The 22,365-nt window shown below is 39.9% G+C and overlaps 2 protein-coding genes across 5 annotated transcripts in view; one reads left to right on the forward strand and one right to left on the reverse strand.

The window, feature by feature from the left end:
• Window positions 1-11,388, reverse strand: part of LOC5503818 — a 29,424-nt gene extending 18,036 nt beyond the window's left edge. For both annotated transcript variants that reach the window (XM_001624715.3, XM_032372033.2), the window contains exon 1: window positions 11,256-11,388. In XM_001624715.3, the coding sequence (XP_001624765.2) occupies window positions 11,256-11,266 (11 nt within the window). In that variant the 5' untranslated portion in view covers window positions 11,267-11,388. The remainder of the gene's footprint in view (window positions 1-11,255) is intronic.
• A 362-nt stretch (window positions 11,389-11,750) lies between these two features.
• LOC5503825 lies at window positions 11,751-22,070 on the forward strand. Of its 3 annotated transcripts, none has more exons than XM_048732421.1 (6): window positions 11,751-11,889; window positions 14,782-15,200; window positions 15,993-16,112; window positions 16,792-17,450; window positions 18,189-19,056; window positions 21,304-22,070. In XM_048732421.1, the coding sequence occupies exons 1-6, from the start codon at window positions 11,873-11,875 to the stop codon at window positions 21,903-21,905; spliced, it is 2,685 nt and encodes an 894-aa protein (XP_048588378.1). In that variant the 5' UTR covers window positions 11,751-11,872; the 3' UTR covers window positions 21,906-22,070. The 3 variants fall into 3 exon arrangements, with proteins under 3 accessions (XP_048588378.1, XP_032227923.2, XP_032227922.2); XM_032372032.2 differs by lacking the exons at window positions 11,751-11,889; window positions 21,304-22,070 and adding exons at window positions 13,724-13,809; window positions 14,118-14,170 and having other exon boundaries at window positions 18,189-19,823; XM_032372031.2 differs by lacking the exons at window positions 11,751-11,889; window positions 21,304-22,070 and adding an exon at window positions 13,726-13,809 and having other exon boundaries at window positions 18,189-19,823.
• Window positions 22,071-22,365: the final 295 nt, after the last annotated feature.

Consider the following 22,365-nt stretch of genomic DNA (forward strand, 5'->3'; position numbering starts at 1 on the left):
TCATTTTTTTTTCTAGTTTTCATATTTTTATTGAGTACACAATAATGTGTAGCGCACGTTCCCAAATCTTGGCAACCACAGGAAGGATGGAAATAGGTCTGTAGTTAGCGGCATCAGAGGCAGGGCCAGACTTGTGTATAGGCGACACCACAGCATGCTTCCACTCAGATGGTATACTACCTTCAGCCGGGGACCGGTTGAAGAGAGCGGTCAGAGGCTTAGCAATATGAGTAGCCCCGTTCTTTTAAAAGGCGGGCAGGAATGTTTTTCAGTCCAGTAGATTTTGATTTTTTGATTTTCTTTAGTTTAGTGAAGACAAATTCTTTACTTACTCTGGACAAACGACAAACATTGACAGCTTTTTGCTCACGCTTTGATGTAGAGGTGGGAGGTTGCATATTTTCCCTTATATTTGCAATAGCCGTACGAAAATAGTCAGCGAAGCCTTGTGCAATCTCACGAAGTTCGTAAGTGAGCCCTGATGTTTCGCGGGAGCCGATACCTTTGGCTTTTTTCGTGGAGGGAATTACCGACTTAAGTGTTTTCCGCAGCTTTCCCGAATCCTTTTTGTTGTCGTTGATAACATCAGTATAGTAGTTTCGCTTCGAGTCACGAATGAGCCTTGTTATTTTGCGGCTTTTGTAACCATTCTCCCCTTACAATGTTTATAACAGCCCATTGATAAAAATCTATGTAGAAATCAATAACTCATCATATGGGTACTGCAAAAAATGAAAACTTTAGGAAAAAAGGGAAATAAATCAATGCATGGCTGAAATGATAATATTTTACGCCTCTGTGAAAACAAGAGTTGTTTCGCTGACGTTTCAAGCGTAAGACCTTTTCTGATCCTCTTTGCTCCGACGAAGGGCAAACGCTCGAAACATCAGCGAAACAGCTCTTTTTCACATATTATTTCACTTATTGAATAAATAAACTTGTGTTTATTCATTTCCCTGATCCCACTACGTGTAACCAGACCACCACAGCTTGTCTGTAATTTTTCTAGACATACCAATGAAGAATTTTTTTTTTTTCGCATGCTGACTAACTTTCTTAAAACATTGTATTGGTGAGCACTGAGCACGCACGCCTATAAAATATTACTATGTTGCAATGCAACCTTTTCTAAGAGACTCTGACAGCCACCATTTTGTCATCCTAGCAAATTAACTAGTTTGAGAAAGAAAGAGATAATTTAAACTGGATTTGGTAAAAAATTGTTTTCTAAATTTCATCACATAACTAGTTCCCCCATGAAGATGAAAACAATAAGAAAGTTGTAGCAGCTGGAGGTCTTCAACAATCAAATAATGATATTTTTGGTAACTAATAACAAAGAATGAGTAAATGAGAATCTAATTTGAAACTTTTTCATATTTTTTTTCGTGATTTTGCACGACAAAAAAAGAAAAAGAGAATTTGTGTATGCATGTTCGCGATATTCAAGAAGTACTTTGTTAAACTTAAATAAGCTTTATCTAGAGATGAATTATTGATTGAAACTACAGTGCTATTTTTGGGATGCTCTCAGACATACAGAACTCTAGATATAACAAACAGCTATCGTTAATAAGCAGTCATCGTAAGGGTTCCAGTTAGCGGCTTGTAGTGTAGAGGACTTCAGAAATCTGGCCAAATGGTCAAGTTACGTAGACTTGAGGTAAGTCTCTTAAAACAAATTAAAAAAAAAAAGATTTTAAATATAAATATAACAAGTGCTTTTTATAAAAACCAACACAGCTACGGCAAGGAGTATACTATTTGAAAGTCCTTTAACTTAGAGTAAAAATGTGGGCTTTGCGGTGTTGATTAGTTCAACACAACAATATACTTTACTCGAAGTTACACTTTCGGTGAATCCAAGGAAAGTCCCAGAGTAGTTCTTGCCAAGTAAACAATGAAATTGTTTACAAAAAAAACTCTTATAAGCAAAGATTTTTCTATGCACCTTGTACTTTCTCTGTGTTGTGTTTGATTGACTTCAAGAGAAGCCGCATGAGTCACGGAATATTTGTTAAGTCGGCAAAGGATGATGGAAGTTACTAATGTTAGAGACACAGGCTACACACATCAAAATGCAAGGTTAAAAAGTTCAAGGAAATCAAAAGTTTATGTTAAAATAAGTCAGAAATGATGAATTCATCGTCCCACTTTTGCACTGCATGCTTTAATGATTTAGCTTAATAACAATAAAATATAAATCTAGTAAGGACAAATGATTTTGGGATGAGATATAGACAACACACTATTCAAAAGTTAAGTTTAAAAAGTTCAAGGAAATCAAAAGTTTATGTTAAAGTTAGTTTGAAATGGATAATCGATTGTCCCACTAATGTAGTTACTGCATGTTTTAATGTTGTAATAACAATAAAATATAAATTAGATAAGAAAAAACATTTTTGAATGGGATATAGACTTCACTCCATAAAGATTCAAATTTGAAAACTGAAGTTAAAATAAGTCAGAAATGAATAATTTATCACTCCACTGTTATTGAGTGCTTAAATGATTGTTTGTAACTTGTGTGATAAACAATGAAATATTAATTTAAAAAGGGGAATTGTTTTTTTAGATAAGAAATAGGCTACACTCCGAAGATTCAAGTTTAAAAAGTTCAAGAACATTTTGGAATTTAGTAAAAGATCTGAAAAAGTTCAAAGGCGTCGGGAAAAGCCTTTCAATTGCTGGAGCTCGTTTTGTGAAGCTAAAACAATTGTCCGTAAAAAGGAAAAAGAAATACATCCTGCTTTGATTATACACCAAAAGAAAACCTCCGTGTGTCCTTACAACTCAGGCTTATAAATGTGAGCGCATTTTCTTAAACTCAAGGCAATCTAACTGTGACACCTTCAAAGCCATCGGAGAATTATAAAGTTAACATTAGCAATTATAGAATATATATTTCTGTTTAAATTAACTGATACAAATTTTCACAGAGGATTGTTTTTTTATTAAAAGATGAATTTAAATCGCTAAAATTTTGTTTCAGATGAAAGTCCCCATGATGATGGCCTGTGTGACACAATCCCTGCCAATCATTCTGCTGTCATGGCAACTCAGCACTGCTCAACAGTGCTCGAACTTCATCATAGACCATCATGCATTGCGAAATCACGTGATACAGACCCTCTCTGTATCCAATGAGGATGAGTGTTTTACGGAGTGCGAGGACAGCAGCCAATGCGTGACAATTAATTTGGTGAACCTGTGAGTTAAAACGAATCATAGAATATAAAAAAATGGGCTGCAGGGGGATGATACGATTTTTGTTGCAACTTACAATGCGCCCACATTTAGATTATAATTTTAAGCGGTTGCGTATTCTCCTGGGAGCAGGTTATGCATGGCCGAAGCAAAAACATGATACATAGGGCAATTTTTGTCGCAAGGTTAGGAAAAAAAAGAAACCAGTTTTTTTGGCAACTGGTAACGCAACAAAAATTGTATTTAAAAATTTTATTTATATTTGCGACTCGCGACGCAACAAGAAACGCTGTGTGCAAGTCGCAGGAAAACTCGCCTCTGGTAACATGGCCTTTAGTTTAGTTTGAAATCATTCCAGCCGCTGCGACCTGAACAGCGCCTCCCATCTGTCTCACCCGGAAGACTTTCTACCAGATACTAACGCACGTTATGCTGTGGTTAAACCGCTGACCATCTGCAGTAACACGTTCTGCAGCGAGAACTACGCATGCGCGATGAATGTTGACGGCAGATCTTACCGATGTGAGGGTAAGGCTTAGGGGTCGTCCACACTAACACGGATTCGTTTGAATCCGTAGACTTTTTGATACGTTTAGGCCTTCCGTCCACACTAACACGGATTCGTTTGAATCCGAATACTTTTTGATACGTTTAGGCCTTCCGTCCACACTAACACGGATTCGTTTGGATCCGTATACTTTTTGATACGTTTAGGCCTTCCGTCCACACTAACACGGATTCGTTTGAATCCGTATACTTTTTGATACGTTTAGGCCTTCCGTCCACACTAACACGGATTCGTTTGGATCCGTATACTTTTTGATCCGTTTAGGCCTTTCGTCCACACTAACACGCGCGCTGGATCCAGCGAATCCGGATACTTTTGAAAACGCCGTCGAAAGTGAATCAAAATAAATCCGTATACTTTGGTCCGTTGTGTGGACGGTCGAATCCGTATCAAAATGAAAACGATGGCGTCATATTGCAGGCGCGCCTGCTGCTTTGAGCATGCGCATATTATAAAAACACCACCCCGTACATTTCAGCGTTTTCAAACGTTTGAATCCGTGTTAGTGTGGACGACTCATAAGTCTTAATTTTTTTAACATGGTGGACTCACGAATTGCTGCCAAGAAGTTTACTTAAAACTGTTTTCATATTTTATTCTAGAAATTCCAAGGTTTACAACTACATAGTTTAATTAGATGATTAAAAAAACTGTTTTCTCATTGCAATCTAGAAATCCCACTCAACATCTACGTGAAAGCGGCAGCCTTTGATGACCCCGGCGGAGTTAAGCAATCGATGATCTCTATCAATAATCGAACATTTGCTCTCAAGGGAACGGTTAGTATCCCCCCTAAGTTGTGATCGCCTGATACGGTATCCAGTCACTTCGTCCACAAACCGTGTCGTCCACAACCAACACGTCCACAAGTAGAGTCCATTAATATGATGCTAGTTACGTAGGGGTTCGTAAGGGTTCGTTTCAATGCAATGTTTTATGTCGAATTGGTGTTCCAAATAACTATGCATATGAAGATCTTAAAATACTCTATTTTTCAGAGTTAAACGTTTTTATATGAAACATGCTACGAGGCTACCTTTTTGTGAAAAATATGTGTGGCTAAATGAATTTACTTGTGGACGAGTTGACTCAACTTGTGGACGAGTTGGTTGTGGACGACACGGTTTGTGGACGAAGTGACTGAAAACGGTCTGATATCTAAAAGGGAGGGATTAAAATCGAACCCCCTACATTTCATAGAATTACAGGACTATCTTCCCCTCCCCCCCCCCCCCTCCAACCACGCACACACAGTTTTAATCATGAAAGGCGCCAATGCATCCTTCCTAAGAATGTAATGTTTGTTGTAGGAATCATTTCATCGCGGTCACAATTTCGTGGTGGTTCGGTGTGACGGTAGCCTGGTGTCCAATCAGACGTTCGACACCCACTTCGACTCACATGCGAGCACAAACCTGGTGAACTACCTGCAGGGCTTGCCTAATGACGTCATCGTCACTCTCGCAGTAAAGGACGAAGGATCGACCCAACTTCGTGCTGACGCCATTAACGCGCTTCACACGATCATCCACATTCAATCACCATCTATGGTGTTTCGAGAGAGCATGGCTTTCATTGGCTACAAGGGAGCGACCATACCATCGTGGCAAATAGGCACAAAGAAATCAAGTGGCGAAGGTCCATCTGTAGTTACAGCACGCATCTGTAAATGCAAAACCTGTGATGCCTGACTCGACAAAAGCATTTACCATAAGCGGAGCCAGATTCCACGGGGGGGGGGGGGGCATAAGCTCCTTTTGTAGAAACAGCACGCATTTGTGTATATGCCTGTAAAGCTGAGATGCCTGGTTTCGAGGCAATCTGATTTTTCATGCTATGACGGACACGACGAATTATGGGATGTCCCGAAGATGAACGTCGACCAGCCTTGTAGAATCAACACCCAAAACACAAGCCGCGGAGGAAAAAAGGGTGCAAAGCACGCATCATGGAAATATATACCCTATACATACCCTATACCTATATATACCCTATACCAATAGAGTTTGAAGGGACTTTGCCTTTGAACTTGCTCCTGTCGTGCGTGATATCTATAACGCGTCCTTAAGCCAAGGCTTCATACCTGCTTGATTGGAGGAATCTATTGTTACGCCCTTTCCGAAGTGCAGTCCTCCCAAAAGCTGTGGAATCTGACTTGCGCCCAATTTCACTCACCTCACAGTTATACAAGGTACTAGAGGGCTTTACGCACGGGTCATTATTTGCTATGGTAAAGGATCGCCTCGACGTAAGGCAGTTTGCAACAGCTGGTTAAACAACCACGCATGCACTAGTTTACTTCCTCCATACGATCCTAGAGGCCCTTGACAAGGAGGGGTTGTGTGCTAGAGTTCTCTTTACTGACTTCTCAAAAGGGTTTGATCTAGTGGACCACCGTGCTCTGATACTTGAGCTCGAGCTGCTTCGTGTTCACGAGTCTCTAGTTAGATGGGTGCACGGCTTTCTTGTAGATCGTCACCAAGGAGGGCGGATTGATGGTCAACTCTCATCCTCGATATCTCCACGAGCGGGGATCCCCCAAGGGACAAGGCTAGCCCCACTGTTGTTTGCGGTACTTGTGAACCGGCTGGCACAGGATTGGAGCACTAGATCAAAATACGTGGATGACGCAACTATTACTGAGTTAATTCCAAGGAACTCTCCTAGTTACCTACCACTAATGCTCCCGACGTCAACTTGTATGCAGACAAGCGCAATATCAAGCTAAATCCGAAGAAATGGAAGGAGATGGTGGTTAACTCCTTGAAATACAATTCGGTAGCCTTACGACCTCTGATGATCGGAGGATCTGTGATTGAACGAGTCTCGACACATAAGCCGCTAGGGGTCCACATCGCAAACGATCTTACTTGGAAAATCCACTGCGACTCCATCTACAACAAGGCGGTTAAACGGCTGCTTGGCTTACGGGTCTTGAGAAAGAGTGGTCTTTCAACATCAGGTTCTTGATTGATAGATTGATTAATAGATTGATTGATTGGTTGATTGATTGAAAAAGATTTTTATAAGTCAAAATATATTTTTTCACGAATCATGGACGTAATTTAGGCCTTGTGTCACGACCCTGTAATATGTGTTTTACATATGTGTTTTACATGTGTGTTTTACATATGTGTTTTACATGTGTGTTTTACACCCACAAGGGCAGAAACAACAGAGTCTGTCAGACTACATTCCAAAACAGGCCCAACGTTTTGGTTAGTACATCGCCGTCGATTTGTGCGCTACATGATAACAGGGGCGAGCAACGCATCGGAAGTATTTCCAAACAAACCACATTTTAGGGCTGATTATGTGGCTTTATTATGTATCTTAACAAACTCCCATAGTGCTCGGCAGGAACGTGGTTGGATTTGCTGATGAAGGGGTCCACCCATAGAAACGCCCTCGGCCGCCGAAAAGGTCTGGGTTTTTATGTTTCATCCTATGGCTAATTCTTTATATTTTCATCTTTAATACTTTGTTCCTATTTCATTATTTTAATTCTCTTTGTTTTTGTTTGTTTATTTTTTCTTTACCAGGCGCTATTATTTTCAGCATGTAAAGAATATGTTCAGTACTGTACAAACACACACAATAATATTTTAACTTAAATAATTGTAGCCTCTGTAAGTATATCACTTAAAGTAATATAATTCATTATCAGCTTCTCTGTTTTTAGGCTCGATTTGCCAGCTCGTTTCTGCGAAAGCTGGAAATACAGCCTATTCATTCCAATATATTCATTGGAATATATCGTACATATGGTGGAGGACAAGGAGGGCGTAGAAGTGCCAGCCGTATGAGTCCCCTCGATTGAGCCATTAAAGCTCTTGGGATAAATGTGAAATATTATTTAAAAAAATAATTCACTACCATCAGCCTATTAAGTAGCATGTTAAAAAAAATATAATAAATACACTGTATGATAAGCAAAATACTTTGGGGCCTTGGTTCCTTTGGGATCAATAAAAACTTTTTCAATAGTATAGGAGGATATCAAAGACTTGCACCAACTATCTGACTATGGTTATCCTTATAAAAAGAATATAAAACACCAACAAAAATTAGACCAAGACTGCAAGGGATAAATAAATGCACTTAACAAAATGTGAGTCATTAATACATTTTGCTCCTCATTTGAATACATATAGTCATACCTATTATATGAAAAAAGGAGACTATTTGACAATCCTTCAATGAGAAATATATGGGTGCGTTTGAACCTACCTATGAATGTGCCAGTTATTAACCTATTATACACTCCCCTCTCTACTAAAGGGTAATACATTTTCCGATACATTTTCTTTTGGTCTCATGTTATCTCTGTCAGACAGCAGAAGGTAAAATATTCTTTTAAGGGAAACTTGCATGGCGAAGAGTGGGTTTTTTTTTTTCAGAGCAATGGCAAGCATGCTGTCAAGTTGGCAGCATCAGTATATTTTCGCAGAGGGGGGTTTTCATGATGAGGAGCTGAATTACAAAGAATGTATGAAAAATGGAAAAAGAAAGGGAGGCTTAATCGCTCCCATCGGCGCAGCCAGTGAGACACCATTTAAAAAGCATGCAAGCAACCAGATTTTTATGCAATATTCAAGTTATTAGTTATTCCATATGAGCTTATCTTTTTGGGGGGGGGGGGGGCATTCATTATATTTTTGTATATTTGAATGCATGCAGCTACATTATCAGAGAATGCTGAGAACAGTTCACCAAAACAAACAAAACAAAGTTCAAATAGCAGTCTTGAGTATCAAGTATTTTAGTGAAAAAGCACTCAAAAAGCATATTGGCAGAAACATATCCAGCATTTGCAAGTAAATTATTATAACCGCAATATCTAAATATTGTGCAGAGGACAAACTCATCTAAATGGACACATCCTTAAGCTCAAGCAGGTTTGTGATGATTTGAGAATGCAGAGAACAGTTATCAGAAACAAACAAAAGAAAGTTCAAGAGTTTAATTCTTGAGAATCAAGTATTAGTAGAAATTGTGCTTATTGTAGGTGACAAACAAAAATTCAGGAGAGGATCCTTTCACACCAAACCAATCAAATCGTAGATTTGTAATTTCTGTTACCTCAAACAGCAACAAATGTTTTTGTCAGAAACAATACAAGAAGATAAGGGAGCAGTCATTAATTACTGGTGTGTGTGTGTGTGTGGGGGGGGGGGTTGGTATTTTTGCAAAACCTTCGGCTCAAAATCCCCCCCCCTCAAATCCAGGCCCAAAAACTGTGACCCTCCCTAACCGGAGATCCCAACAATTTGATACCCCCCCCCCCCCCACACACACACTACCTCAAACTCCACTTTTTTATATTACAGAATTGTATGTCTTTATAACCACAGAGACTTTATATACTGAGTGTAACTGAATATAACCTGTATTAGAATATAGATCAGCTAACATGGCAATTTTTTCCGTTTTATTATAAGTATGAATCTTCACTTTCACTAATTTAAGAGTGGCACAGAGATAAACAACAAATACCTTTGTCGCTACAAAACAACTACATTGTCGACTATGAAGGCATTGAGTCTAGGTTTCGCGACACTCTAAAGTATTTGTTTTATTGTTTAACTAATTGTACAGGCAGCTTTGTCTGTCAACCATGAAAGGGTTTCTCAAAATTTATTTATATAAAGACAAGAATGTTACTTGAACAATAGGGGACTAGATATACAATAGTAGGAAACATTGTGACTTGAATAAATTATACGTTTGAACAATGACTATCTTTTAAAATATATTTGGTGCCCAAAAAAATGTGACCCCCCCCCCCCTTTAATGACAGCCCAAAAAATGTGACCCCCCTAATTGTGCCCAAAAAAACGTAGCCCCCCTCCTACATATTTGCCAGCCCCCCCCCCCCCCCCCCCGCAGTAATTAATGACCACTCCTTAAGAACAAGATGGGCAAAGACTATGTTTTATGTGAATTGAATTGATCAAGTCTCAAACTCTCATTGTCTTGTGATGTGTATTTATTCAGAATAAGGGCAGGGGGTATTTTGTTGTTGTTACATATGGCTTTTTGGCAGCCCAAGGGGGGGTTTTAACCCCCTAAACCCTCCCCATAGATCCGCTACTGGACTGACTGAGAGGTTGGTAAGCCTGTTGTCAAATGTCTCACTCCAGGGTTTGGAGACGATTTCCCATTTTATCTTGGTGTTTTCCATTTTAGATTGGCACATTGTTACTCATAAAGGTGTGGGTTATCAGGTTATTTTTACTTTCAAGAGTAACACAACCCCACCCCCCCACCCCCCTTACCTCCACTTTTTAGTTATTCATTTACAGAAAATAATGTATGTCATTTCGAGAATGTTTCATTAAAAAATCCCTTCCCTCCCCTAATATGGACTATTACTGGGGGTACCTTAACGTTAATATTAAAATATTGTCAAAACATTTGAGGAGCTAGTGTATTCAAGCCTTGAAGTTTAGATAATCATGGGGCATTCTGTATCGGAGGTCTTTCTTACACCTAAGGATTTCCGGCAGAAGTAAGTGAGATAAGAGGAAATGACCAAACCCAGCAAGTTTCACATCTGTAAGTTACTCATATATTCCCCATTTGAAATAAAATCGGGAACCACTATAAAAACAGTATGAATTTTATCATAATAACAAACTTGCTCGAAAAAAAATCAAAACAAATGCAGAAGTTGTGTTGGATTTCCTGAGAAACAATTGTCCTAAAGTGAGACTCCGTTCAACAAAATAATTTTCGCACTTTGGCTGTAAAAATCGCGATAAAAGTTGTTTGCATAAGTTATGAAGGACGGGTGAAATCTCATTGTTAACTCTTTGTGGACGGGTATTCTGCAGTTGCTCCGGACGGGTTTAGCATTAAAATATTTAAGTCATGTACTGATTAAATAGATAAACCAAAACAAATGCAGAAAATCAAAGTAGGTTGGAGAGCAGGGAAGTTTGTTTGGAAACCTTTTGTCACAAGTTGTGAGACCTCGCTCAACAAATAAATTTCCCATGTTTGGATGAAAGAATTCCGGATAACTCGCGATAAAAAAAAGGTTACACAACTTTATGAAAGAGGGCGCCTTCATGTCATTTATTCATAGTTTGTATTATCGGAAAGTGTTACGATATCATTAGACTATTTTACCAGTTTCAAAGTTTGACAGCGTTTGTGTGGTTTGTATTTACAAACAAGGACAACAATAATAATTTTAGCCCAAACACGCGTACATGCATGCCTGCTGAATTCATGAACAAACACCTTAATCAAAACTCTAAAATACCGACGATGAAGGTTCCCCTTCACTTTAAATAGAAATAAAAAGTAGGGCCAAAAAGTATCCACACAAACTTTTGCAATTCTTCGTGCATTTCAACACCGGGCACTTTCGCATATTTGCATGTCATCATCATAGAAACAATAAGATATATTAAGTGTAAATACATAAAATAACTCTCTCTCTCCTCCCCTCCCCTTGTTTTTTCTTACTTACTTGCTTTGCATTATCTTCCAACTTTATCTTCCAAGATTTGCCCAGCTGTACGTGGAGATGGCTGAATTCGCCCAAGCTGATATGGAGTACGAGAGCTGACGATTCAGCGCAAGTCAAGTATCCCGTATGGTGGAATAAGGTATCTGCTTGTAATGTAGATTATACCTGGATTTTGATTTCCGCCGCGCTGTCATGAGCCTATTACTACTTCCTGTCGGCATTCACTTCTGATTCAGAATAAATAGACGAAGACCACCCTCCAACAACTGTCGTTATTGTTGGCTTTGTTTTCTTTGTTTTCGCCGCTCGGCAGAGGTGCCAACTGCTGGTACGTATGGCTCATCCTGATTGGAAAATATTTCCAGCACATTTCTCTCACACACTTCGCTCTCCAGCCGTTCAAAGTGCTGTGTCTTTCTACACCATGATAATTGATCGAGCCTTGGTGGGGATATAATAAAACCGCCCTTCCCATGGAACCTCAAAGCCTAGCTGGGCACTGGGGATGAAAGGTCACGCACTGCGTTACTCACACTTACGTTATTACAGTCACGTCTAAGTTTGCGTTTATCGTGTCGTGCAGTGGAAAAGACAATCAATTCTGGCTAAGAAGCGAAATGAACGACCTTGAGAGGTAAGACCTATTGAAAAAACATAGGAAGGGGAGACGGAAACATTTAAGCCACTTCTTTGCTGGACAAAATTAATTTTAAATCCGACGTGGGTAGAGGAAGTTATTGCACGTTTGTTTACAAATTACGCGAATTAATTTGAAGTAATCGTTCGTGTAAAAGCTTCATGCCATGGAATTTGTTTGTACTGGTTAAATTACTCACCAAGGGATCTATTAGAAAGCAATTTTACCTTGAATATCACTATGGGACACTATGGGACATATCCTATAAAACGGCGGGAAACTACGAACCAGTTGCACAAGAATTCAAATGTCTGTTGTTCAGTTCGCGATATGCCATGAGAATTATTTCGCTAAGCAAGTTCTTCGCTAAGCGAGTTTGTTGTTTTATCAGTAAATGAATTTGTTCTGTTTTGGACGTTTTGCTTCGCTTGGATTCGCCGATAAATTTCGTCTTGCCCATTTGCTCATGTGTGTTCGCAGGCTTCCCACCCGCGTCAGTGAAGGATTTCTAAGGACACACGAATTCACCCAAATAAATATCTATCGAGTTATATCTTCATTCTCTAATTCATGAAATAAACTTAGTTTGGGTGTAAATGTATTTGCTTGTGATGTTCTTGCTTAGAAGCTCAATTTTACGAGTTTAAGCGATATAAGTTTGAAAGTTTTAACATAAGGCATAATACAAGGCTATATAACACAATACCACAAGGCTGAAACTTATTATGACTACCTCAGCTTCAGCGCGATTTTCTGCCGGATTTCAAGCAGTACGAAAACACTGATATCTGTAAAGGATGGGAGAGGGATTGACCTATCCCCGAATCGAGTTTTTTAGCAATCCGCCTAAAAACCCGCGAGAAATAAGTTTTTAAACATCAATTTTTGCTTTCCGTTGATGATCGACATAGCAGCTGGTCAAATGGCATCCTTGGAATATAATTTTTATAGACAGCGTAGCCCCATACCACCCTAGACCCGACTTGTCTTTTTCACAGTTTCCTCATTAAAAGTTGCGACTTGTTGTGAAACGTAACTTATACAGCTATGGGGAGTACATGCGGACTGTCGACGTTTGCGACCTGTCGATCTGGAAGAGCGGATGGAGAAGGGACAAAAGAGGTCAAGGGTCGTGTCATTGGGCTACGCTTCTATGCAAATTACATTCCAAGAATGCCATTTGTTCAGCTGCTATGTCGCGGGTGGGAACCCTGTGAAATAACTAAGTTGCTTGTTTTCCTGCTTGCAACGGGGCTCAAATAGTTATCATGCTTATCTATGCTCCTTTGTTAATGGAACTCTTTAATCGAAAAGCTGGCAATGGCAAATTATTATTGATATTATTATTAATCAATTTTCAGCCAGGATAGTCCCTTCAGCATTGCTGATATCAGTAATACAAATCCATTAAATCAAAAAATGGAATTAGTAATACAAATCCATTTAAAAATGTAAGAAATAGAAAATAAAAGCTATGTAAAATAAAATACATTTTTAATTGATAATAGCTGCAATGCACTGCATAATAAGTGGACTTAGTCAAGTCAGAGGTCAAACGAGGGTTCAAATGGTTTAGAGACCGCTTCGCGAGATAAATTACTGTGTCAAACAATTACTTTAAATGAGTAACTGCGACAATGATGAAGAAATTCCAATACACTACTGTAATCTTGCATTATGTTTTTAAATAAAAAATCCGAGGCGCGTGCCTCTGGAATGTAGCTTTTCCGTGTTCGGTTGAAGAGCGCGCACAAGGTTTAGCTCGCTGTATTCGCTATGACGTAACAATGGGTTACGATGGCACGCATTTTGACGTAATAACACACCGATTAACGGAAACTATCCGAAGCAAATTTGAAGTAAAGTGGAATCCGTCATAAAACAATTACAGTACTTGGATTTATCTTGAAGAAAAGGGTAAGATCTAACCCTCCATGTACATATCCGGTCGCTAAAGTCTTTATTTTATTTTTACTTTTTTACTGCCTCTCTCTGCCAATAGCAAATCTACTTGTTCGATGTAGAAGCTACAATATTAATTGTGTTCGTCGCAATTTGGGCTAACATGAGAAAAGAAGAGAAAGCCTTTTCGCCGTTAAATATTTTTTAAGCATTTGTTCGGAGATCGTATGTTTTTATTTTTTCGTGTTTCTTGTGTGATTTAGAACATTTTAAATATGACTAGACCTCTAATCCTATCACCATGCGACTATTTTTTTTCTTAGTTCTAACGCAGTAAACCTAGAAGCACATCAACGTTATTTTGGTTGGTGTTAACGTAAGTAAATAACCGTTAACTTTCGAAAAATAAGAGATCCCTAAAACTTTTTTTCCAAGACGTATCAGTTTATTTGAGATAACAATTTAGCCTGAGTATCAGGCGATTTTATTTTTCAAAAGTTGGAGAGGTAAAATAAAAGTACGCCTGACACAAATACTAGACGCGACGCCTGCCGCCCCTTTTCAGGGCATTGTCAAAAAACGTCGGCTGTCAATTTTCCAATGACTCGCGTGGTGGCACAATTTAATGCCCAAATCAAATTATAAACAGCATTTTATGTAAAAAAAATACATTGGTGTTATATGCGAGAGTAATAATTTTAGTAACGACGATCCCCGGTAAGGGTAACTTTATGCTAAATGATTTCAAACGCAAAGATTTACGATTACGATTTAAGTATATGACTGCGGATCCACACATTACTACAGGATATTCACATCACCAATTTACTACTTTGTTTTTTTGACCAATCAGGAGCCATGCCGGAATCCGGCATGAGAACATGCGATTTGAACAGTACTTGTATCAGTTTTGTTTTGTCGCCGGCACGACATGTATTCAACACCTCATTCAATGATTTAAATGTCACTTTAACTTTTTCCTTTCAGCAAATTCGGCAAGTTGTTTTGCACGTGTGACACGTGCTCGATGAGAATGGTGCGCGAAATCGAGAAAAGACTTCCGCCAGGACAGCTACCCCCATACGTGGCCCATGTGCCCCCCTCCCTGCCCCGTTATTCCTATCCCCAGCAACCGTCCCGCCAACCTCACTACCCCTCCCCTGACCACCCATCATCTTCTAACCCCTCCCCCGTAGTGCAACCATCGCCAAACGTCCATCCCCACAGTAGTGTACTTCAAAACCCTCCCATCCCCTCCACTCCGGTTTCTCGCTCTGTTGCGGATCCCCAGTTCCCGCCCCACATACAGGTGTATGGCAGGGAAGCCTATCGAGTGTCGGCAGCCGATCAGTTGCGGGCTTTGTCAAGATCCCATAGTCACGTGATGCGTTCTTTGCCAACTGAAAGTGAGTAAACCATCAAAATGGCTCATCCGCAAAGTAAGAGAAGCCACACTGCTAGATTGCGCTGGCACTCTTGAACCCGGTAGCCTCAACCAGCGTGAAGAATCCGTTTAGTAATCCGCACCACCCTATTTATCATCATCCACTATTTTCCTTAAGTTACTCCTTATGCCTAGTGCACACTAGCGACATATCGACATAACGACATGGGCGAGCGCACTCTTATCGTCGACATAACGACATAGACATAACGATATAAGAGAAAAAACATGTCTTTTCTTTTATGTCATTATGTTCATGTCGTTATGTCGGGCTAAACATAGTGCGCGCGCCCATGCCGTTATGTTACTAGTGTGCACAAGGCATTACTCAATTACTATTTTTATCTTTTGTTAGTTTATCATCAAGGAACTTTCTACATATACTAGCTGTAACATGCCACTGTAACTCATTTATAACCTGAAGAAGGCAGGTATTGGCCTGCCGAAATATCGGTTTATAAAAATACAACTCTGCGTTGTTGTCGACTTTTAAAGGTTTTATTTCATAATCAACTGCCGAGACAGACCACAAGGTCCGACGCACACCAGCATATAGAGGCTGTCCGGTGGTTTCTTCGTACGTTCATTCATCGCGCTAACTTAACATACTATTTGAAAATGAAGTAGGCCCTCCAAATCTTTTAATTTTTTGCACAATATCTGTTAGCGCCCTCCCCTTCAGAGCTCCTCCTCAATCCTAGCTACTCACTTGACGCTTCACTATTCCTTGATGGCAATATGTTTATAATCGTAGGAAAAAACACCCATCACCCGTACTTGAGGCAGGTAGTACGACCCCACACATCACCCGTCCCACGCACGACGCAAGCGAACCTGAAAACCTCTGCTACGTCGAAGTATGCAGATGGTGATGGTAAGGCGATACAAGGGGCTTGGGTAGCGAGCGCAAGTGGCTGATATAGCAAAGTGGAGTCATGTCAATCCGTTGTTAATGGGAGTATGATACCCAAGAATTAATTCCGTTAATGTATGGCTCAGCGTAACACTCACTAGTTCCTGTGTTTTTAATATTATTGCATGAAATTTGGCAGGAATAATTATTGATAGTGTAGTAGTGTAATGAACCTAAAAAACCTTGAAATTTTTACAATGCTTAGTAATATGAAGGCTTTTTACCAAAGAATGCTGGTTAAAATTATAAGCTTTTTGTTTGTTTACTTGATAATTTTCCATTTATGTCAACTATATAGCAATTTTAGGTTCATTACATAGTTTGAGGTATTAGCAATGAATATCCTTAGTTTGGTTTGTGTTCCAATTATAGTTTCAGAGCTAGAGCTGTTACCGTAAGAGCATTAAAATCATGTATTTTGGGTGTGGCTTGGTTACCATAGCAACAGTAACTGCCAAAATTGGTATCGAATGATTAGTCTCAATGAGGTTAATGATATGTGAAATAATAAAACTGCTAAGTCTTTTGCTTAAAATTTTTGTTGTCTTGGGTATCATACCCCCTTAATGGGAGTGGTCTTTATTTTTGTTGTCTTGGGTATCATACCCCCTTAATGGGAGTGGTCTTTATTTTTTCACAGCCGGAGGAGTGGCATACGACCATGACAGGCTACCGCGAATTGTTGCGGTGCATTCTATCATTCACTATTCCCCGAGTGGCGCAGCGAGCTCACAACCAGTCTACATTATTCGTGCACATCCCTCCGAGCTGTCGCTGACCACTGATACCGAGGCGCAGCAAAATGCACATCCGCTGACAATAAAACTCAAGGCGCGGGAAGGCTTAGGCAATCCGAACGTTGATTGCAAGAGGGAACAGAGGCTTGGCGATCAAGCCAACGTCAAACAAGAAAAAGTCAGCATCTCCGGTTCATGTGTCCACGCATCTCAGCTCATTCAACATTCACAAACACTCGAAAGCAAGGACAGGGTAAATACTGAGATCGACCAGAAAACTGTCACGTACTTGAAAACAGATTGCAACGAAGATGGCATGAAGAAAGACAAAACCAAAGACAAAGGCTCTTATCGTATTGGTGTTCAAAAACACACTCACAAGAGTCATGCCAAACTCCAACATCAGACTGATGCGACTCCGCCAGCAGACAAAAGCAACGTCTTTGATTCCTCTTGTGAGGGTAAATGGAAAAAGGACGGTTCTTTGGTGAAAGAACCTCTAAACTCAAGATTACGTGAGAGTATTAAACCTGCAAACGACGACACTATTCCTTCTGGCACGGTAAGAACAGGCTCATAATAGCCTGGGGGGGGGGGGGGGGGGGGGGAGGATTTGCCATTTACACACAAAAAAGATTTGTTACCTGGTAAAAATGCATAGTGAGATTTTTTTAGCGAGCAGATAGGCAAAAGTCGTTAACGCTGTTTTGCTGTTATGGTTCTATGGCTTTTTTCGTTTATATAGAAAAAGTCGTTAACGCTGTTTTGGTGCTATGGCTTTTTTCGTTTATATAGAAAAAGTCGTTAACGCTGTTTTGCTGTTATGTTGCTATGGCTTTTTTTCGTTCTTATAGAAAAAATCCTTAACGCTGTTGTGATGTTATGGTGCTATGGCTTTTTTTCGTTTATATAGAAAAAATCGTTAACGCTGTTTTGCTGTTATGTTGCTGTGGCTTTTTTTCGTTTATATAGAAAAAGTCGTTAACGCTGTTGTGATGTTATGGTTCTATGGCTTTTTTTCGTTTATATAGAAAAAATCGTTAACGCTGTTGTGATGTTATGGTTCTATGGCTTTTTTTCGTTTATATAGAAAAAGTCGTTCATGCTGTTTTTGCTGTTGGCAGGATCCAAAATCATTTCACATAATCTAGAAAGAAATATTTTAGTTATGGTTCTATGGCTTTTTTTCGTTTATATAGAAAAAGTCGTTAATGTTGTTTTTGCTGTTGGCAGGATCCAAAATCATTTCACATAATCTAGAAAGAAATATTTTCTGACGGGCTTATGATCTCGTTTTCAGGACGATATTGAATGTGATAATGAGATGCCGAATGAGGGGAACAAGATACGATTCTTCACCGGCGCGTGGCATCCGGGACATTCTGACGGTAGATCTCAAGAGACTGGGACCAACAATTCCGAGTCGCGAGGGACTGAAACAAGTGACTTAAAATCTCAAGGCAATAATATCAGCGAAAGCGAATCACAGAAAAAAGGAGTCCGGAAAAAGAGCGTTAGAGAGATGAGAAGTGCTTCCACCAATACCAAAAATCGCAGCCGAGCCTCTCGTAAACTGAGACCTAAAGCGAAAGATAATATTACCAGGAGTCCCAAGCCGGCAAGTGATGAAATCGATAAGAACTCCAAGGTTTCTGGAAGTAGCACGAACATGAACAGCAGTATATGCAGTAAGGAGCCTCAAGAGATTAAAGAAGTTCAGAAGACAGCCACGCCTGATTCAGTTGTCATGGCAACTGTCAACACGGACAGACAAGATGTCGAGGTGGAGCTAGACGCTCCTAACAAATCCCCTCAAGCAGGTAATGGCTTCCAGGAAGATGTTACCATGGAAACGGAGAATGTGACGTCACGAGTGTACCGTCTGTTGAAGCCCGAAATCGAGGTTAATGAGGAGGAGGGCAGGGTTTACCTGAAGTCGAGGACATTTCGTTGGGATCCTTACTCTAGAATGTCAACGCTTAAAGCTCTGTTGCAGCGTATGGAACAGCTGAAGATACAGATAGTGCAAGAAACGTGTGAGATCAAGAAACGCGAGAAATTGAGCAGGCTGGTCCTTCTTAGGAAGAAAGCCATCGTCGTACATGAAGATGTAAAAGCAGCAATAAATAAACATAATGAATCCGAGAAAAATGCAAAGAAATGTCCTGGTGACAAGCAGAATAAAGGCGTGATTATTAGTAGCGTGACAGAAGATCCACAATGTTTGAATGGTAAAAGGAAGCGTTTGACGCGTGACGTTGATAGCGGGACGGAAGACAAGGAATCGGGTCCTAGGACTGAGGTTTCTTCAGAGCCAATTCCTCCCAAGAAGAAGATGCTTCTTCAGGTTACTATCGTTGATGACGATGACGCCGATGAGACTATGGTAGAGGTAGGCGCAATCGAGAGGCTACACACAAACTCCTCGCCTGTCAATCAAGGTCAAGTTAACACTGCCGTCGTCAAGCCTGAAGATCACAGTTGTCATGGTGATGTTTCCCCAGTTTGCGACACTCCGCCAATAATTTCAAAACCTATATCGCTTGACCAATCACCTGCGTACTCAGATGCAAAGTCATCGGAGCCCATCGTGACATCAGAAGATGACGTCGGTGGTGAACCAGGCCACGCCTCCCAAATGAGAGACTTGAAAATTCACAACTTGTACGAGAAACAAAGAAAGCTTATAGAGGCAGTGAAACGAATCAGTCTTAGTAGGCGTAACGTAACTGATGGTCACGTAACAAACCCCGTCACGCGTGACGCTTAGAGACCTAAACAGTGAATTTTAATCTCGTTCAAAGAAACACTCATCTTATTTTTATGCCGTCATTGTTACGTTGCTGTTACAGGATTTTGAGTTTGGTAGTTTGATTCTCAGACTGTTGTATAATAAATGTGTAAGAGTTTACAATAAACTCAACAATTTCAAGTATTTACACCTTCCTTGCATTTGCCATGTAGCCAAAGAATGTGTTTTTAAAACTGAGCAAGTGCGTAGTAGTTTAGGAATCGCGCGCAGGTGACGTGGCACTTCATGGTATGCTCCAGTTAAGTATTTATCAGTCCAGTGTAGTGAGAAAACAAAGCTTTTATCGAATAATTTCAAATAAACATAAACCAGAATACACTCTTTTTTATCATAACCTTTTTTTATAAGAACGTTCAGACTGAGATTTCACAAAATAAAAAACATGTTGAGAATGTAATAAGGCCATCCATGGGGACCCAGGGCGTCGCGGAGATCGGGCACACAGGGAGCGCGCGAGAAAAAGAAGGGAAAGACGTCTTTCACTCCTGTTTCCGAGGATGCAATAAGGCTTGCATTCGTTAGAGCAAAAAAGCAGTTAGACTACTGTAGACCAGGATCGTACCTCTAATTCTAACAAACAGTCTTGACAAAGTACGAGTGAATGAAAGTACAAGTGAGGGAAAGATTTATAATGTTGTTCTACTTATAGTAATAAGAATGGTTGATTTGATTAACAAGCACTGACCACGTGACGGTGTGCAGTGATTGGACAGTACTTGACAATGTAAACAATTGCATTAGATAACATAAACTATTGGTAAAATTTGCTTTTGAAAAAATAAAACGAATGTTTTTTGTCGTGAAACTACGGGAGCAAAAGGTAACTAAAGAAACAAATATTTAACTTGTAATAGAAAATTACTGAACGTAATGAAGTGGTCACTCATCAGGGCCGTAGCAAAGGGTTTGGGCACTGGGGGCATGTCCCCCCCCTATATTTTCAAGTATTATAAGAAAATGACCAGTAGGGGCTGTGTCCCCTATTGTTTTTTTTTAGATTTCTGTATCTTCGTCCCCCCCCCCCCCCAATAATTCGATGCTTGCTACGGTATCCACAAGTAGCGACGGTGCGGTGTTTGCCGACTTAGATTAGGATAGGTAATCAGATGGCCAACCCAGTAGAGCTAAGCACCTACTAGAGCGTGGGCTGTCCTAAGTGAAAGTTTGTTTGATACCAATAGTCAATACATCCTATTGAAAAAAAATATTATACAAACAAAAGACCCTTGTAAGTTTACCAACTTAATGGAAAGTTGGGACAGACAATTTCCGAAGTTTGGTGCGGACCAATCAAAGTCGTTTTTTTACTAATCCTTATAATTAAACGAACACTCCTATTCGAGCTAAATCAATAAAAAAAAACTAATAATGTTACTATAGCCCTGAGAGGCTAATGTTACTAAGAATACTTTTAGCCTCTAAACTTTTAGCTAGAGTAAATATCTGGACTTGTATATTTGCTTACTACTGTAAAAACATTCAGGGTGGCTTCTGATGACAGTGGGTTCCGTCGAGAATAAAAAAAACACCTTGCAAATCTAAGATGTAAAAGCAGCAATAAATAAACATAATGAATCCGAGAAAAATGCAAAGAAATGTCCTGGTGACAAGCAGAATAAAGGCGTGATTATTAGTAGCGTGACAGAAGATCCACAATGTTTGAATGGTAAAAGGAAGCGTTTGACGCGTGACGTTGATAGCGGGACGGAAGACAAGGAATCGGGTCCTAGGACTGAGGTTTCTTCAGAGCCAATTCCTCCCAAGAAGAAGATGCTTCTTCAGGTTACTATCGTTGATGACGATGACGCCGATGAGACTATGGTAGAGGTAGGCGCAATCGAGAGGCTACACACAAACTCCTCGCCTGTCAATCAAGGTCAAGTTAACACTGCCGTCGTCAAGCCTGAAGATCACAGTTGTCATGGTGATGTTTCCCCAGTTTGCGACACTCCGCCAATAATTTCAAAACCTATATCGCTTGACCAATCACCTGCGTACTCAGATGCAAAGTCATCGGAGCCCATCGTGACATCAGAAGATGACGTCGGTGGTGAACCAGGCCACGCCTCCCAAATGAGAGACTTGAAAATTCACAACTTGTACGAGAAACAAAGAAAGCTTATAGAGGCCGTGAAACGAATCAGTCTTAGTAGGCTTAACGTAACTGATGGTCACGTAACAAACCCCGTCACGCGTGACGCTTAGAGACCTAAACAGTGAATTTTAATCTCGTTCAAAGAAACACTCATCTTATTTTTATGCCGTCATTGTTACGTTGCTGTTACAGGATTTTGAGTTTGGTAGTTTGATTCTCAGACTGTTGTATAATAAATGTGTAAGAGTTTACAATAAACTCAACAATTTCAAGTATTTACACCTTCCTTGCATTTGCCATGTAGCCAAAGAATGTGTTTTTAAAACTGAGCAAGTGCGTAGTAGTTTAGGAATCGCGCGCAGGTGACGTGGCACTTCATGGTATGCTCCAGTTAAGTATTTATCAGTCCAGTGTAGTGAGAAAACAAAGCTTTTATCGAATAATTTCAAATAAACATAAACCAGAATACACTCTTTTTTATCATAACCTTTTTTTATAAGAACGTTCAGACTGAGATTTCACAAAATAAAAAACATGTTGAGAATGTAATAAGGCCATCCATGGGGACCC

Source organism: Nematostella vectensis, chromosome 9, assembly GCF_932526225.1.
Source record: "Nematostella vectensis chromosome 9, jaNemVect1.1, whole genome shotgun sequence".
Classification (NCBI taxonomy): Eukaryota; Metazoa; Cnidaria; class Anthozoa; order Actiniaria; family Edwardsiidae; genus Nematostella; species Nematostella vectensis.

Coding starts and splice junctions, on each gene's coding strand:
- LOC5503825 (XM_048732421.1), top strand. Junction 17,451..18,188: donor ACACTATTCCTTCTGGCACG/GTAAGAACAGGC, acceptor TCTCGTTTTCAG/GACGATATTGAATGTGATAA. Junction 19,057..21,303: donor AAATGCAAAGAAATGTCCTG/GTGACAAGCAGA, acceptor AGAAATGTCCTG/GTGACAAGCAGAATAAAGGC.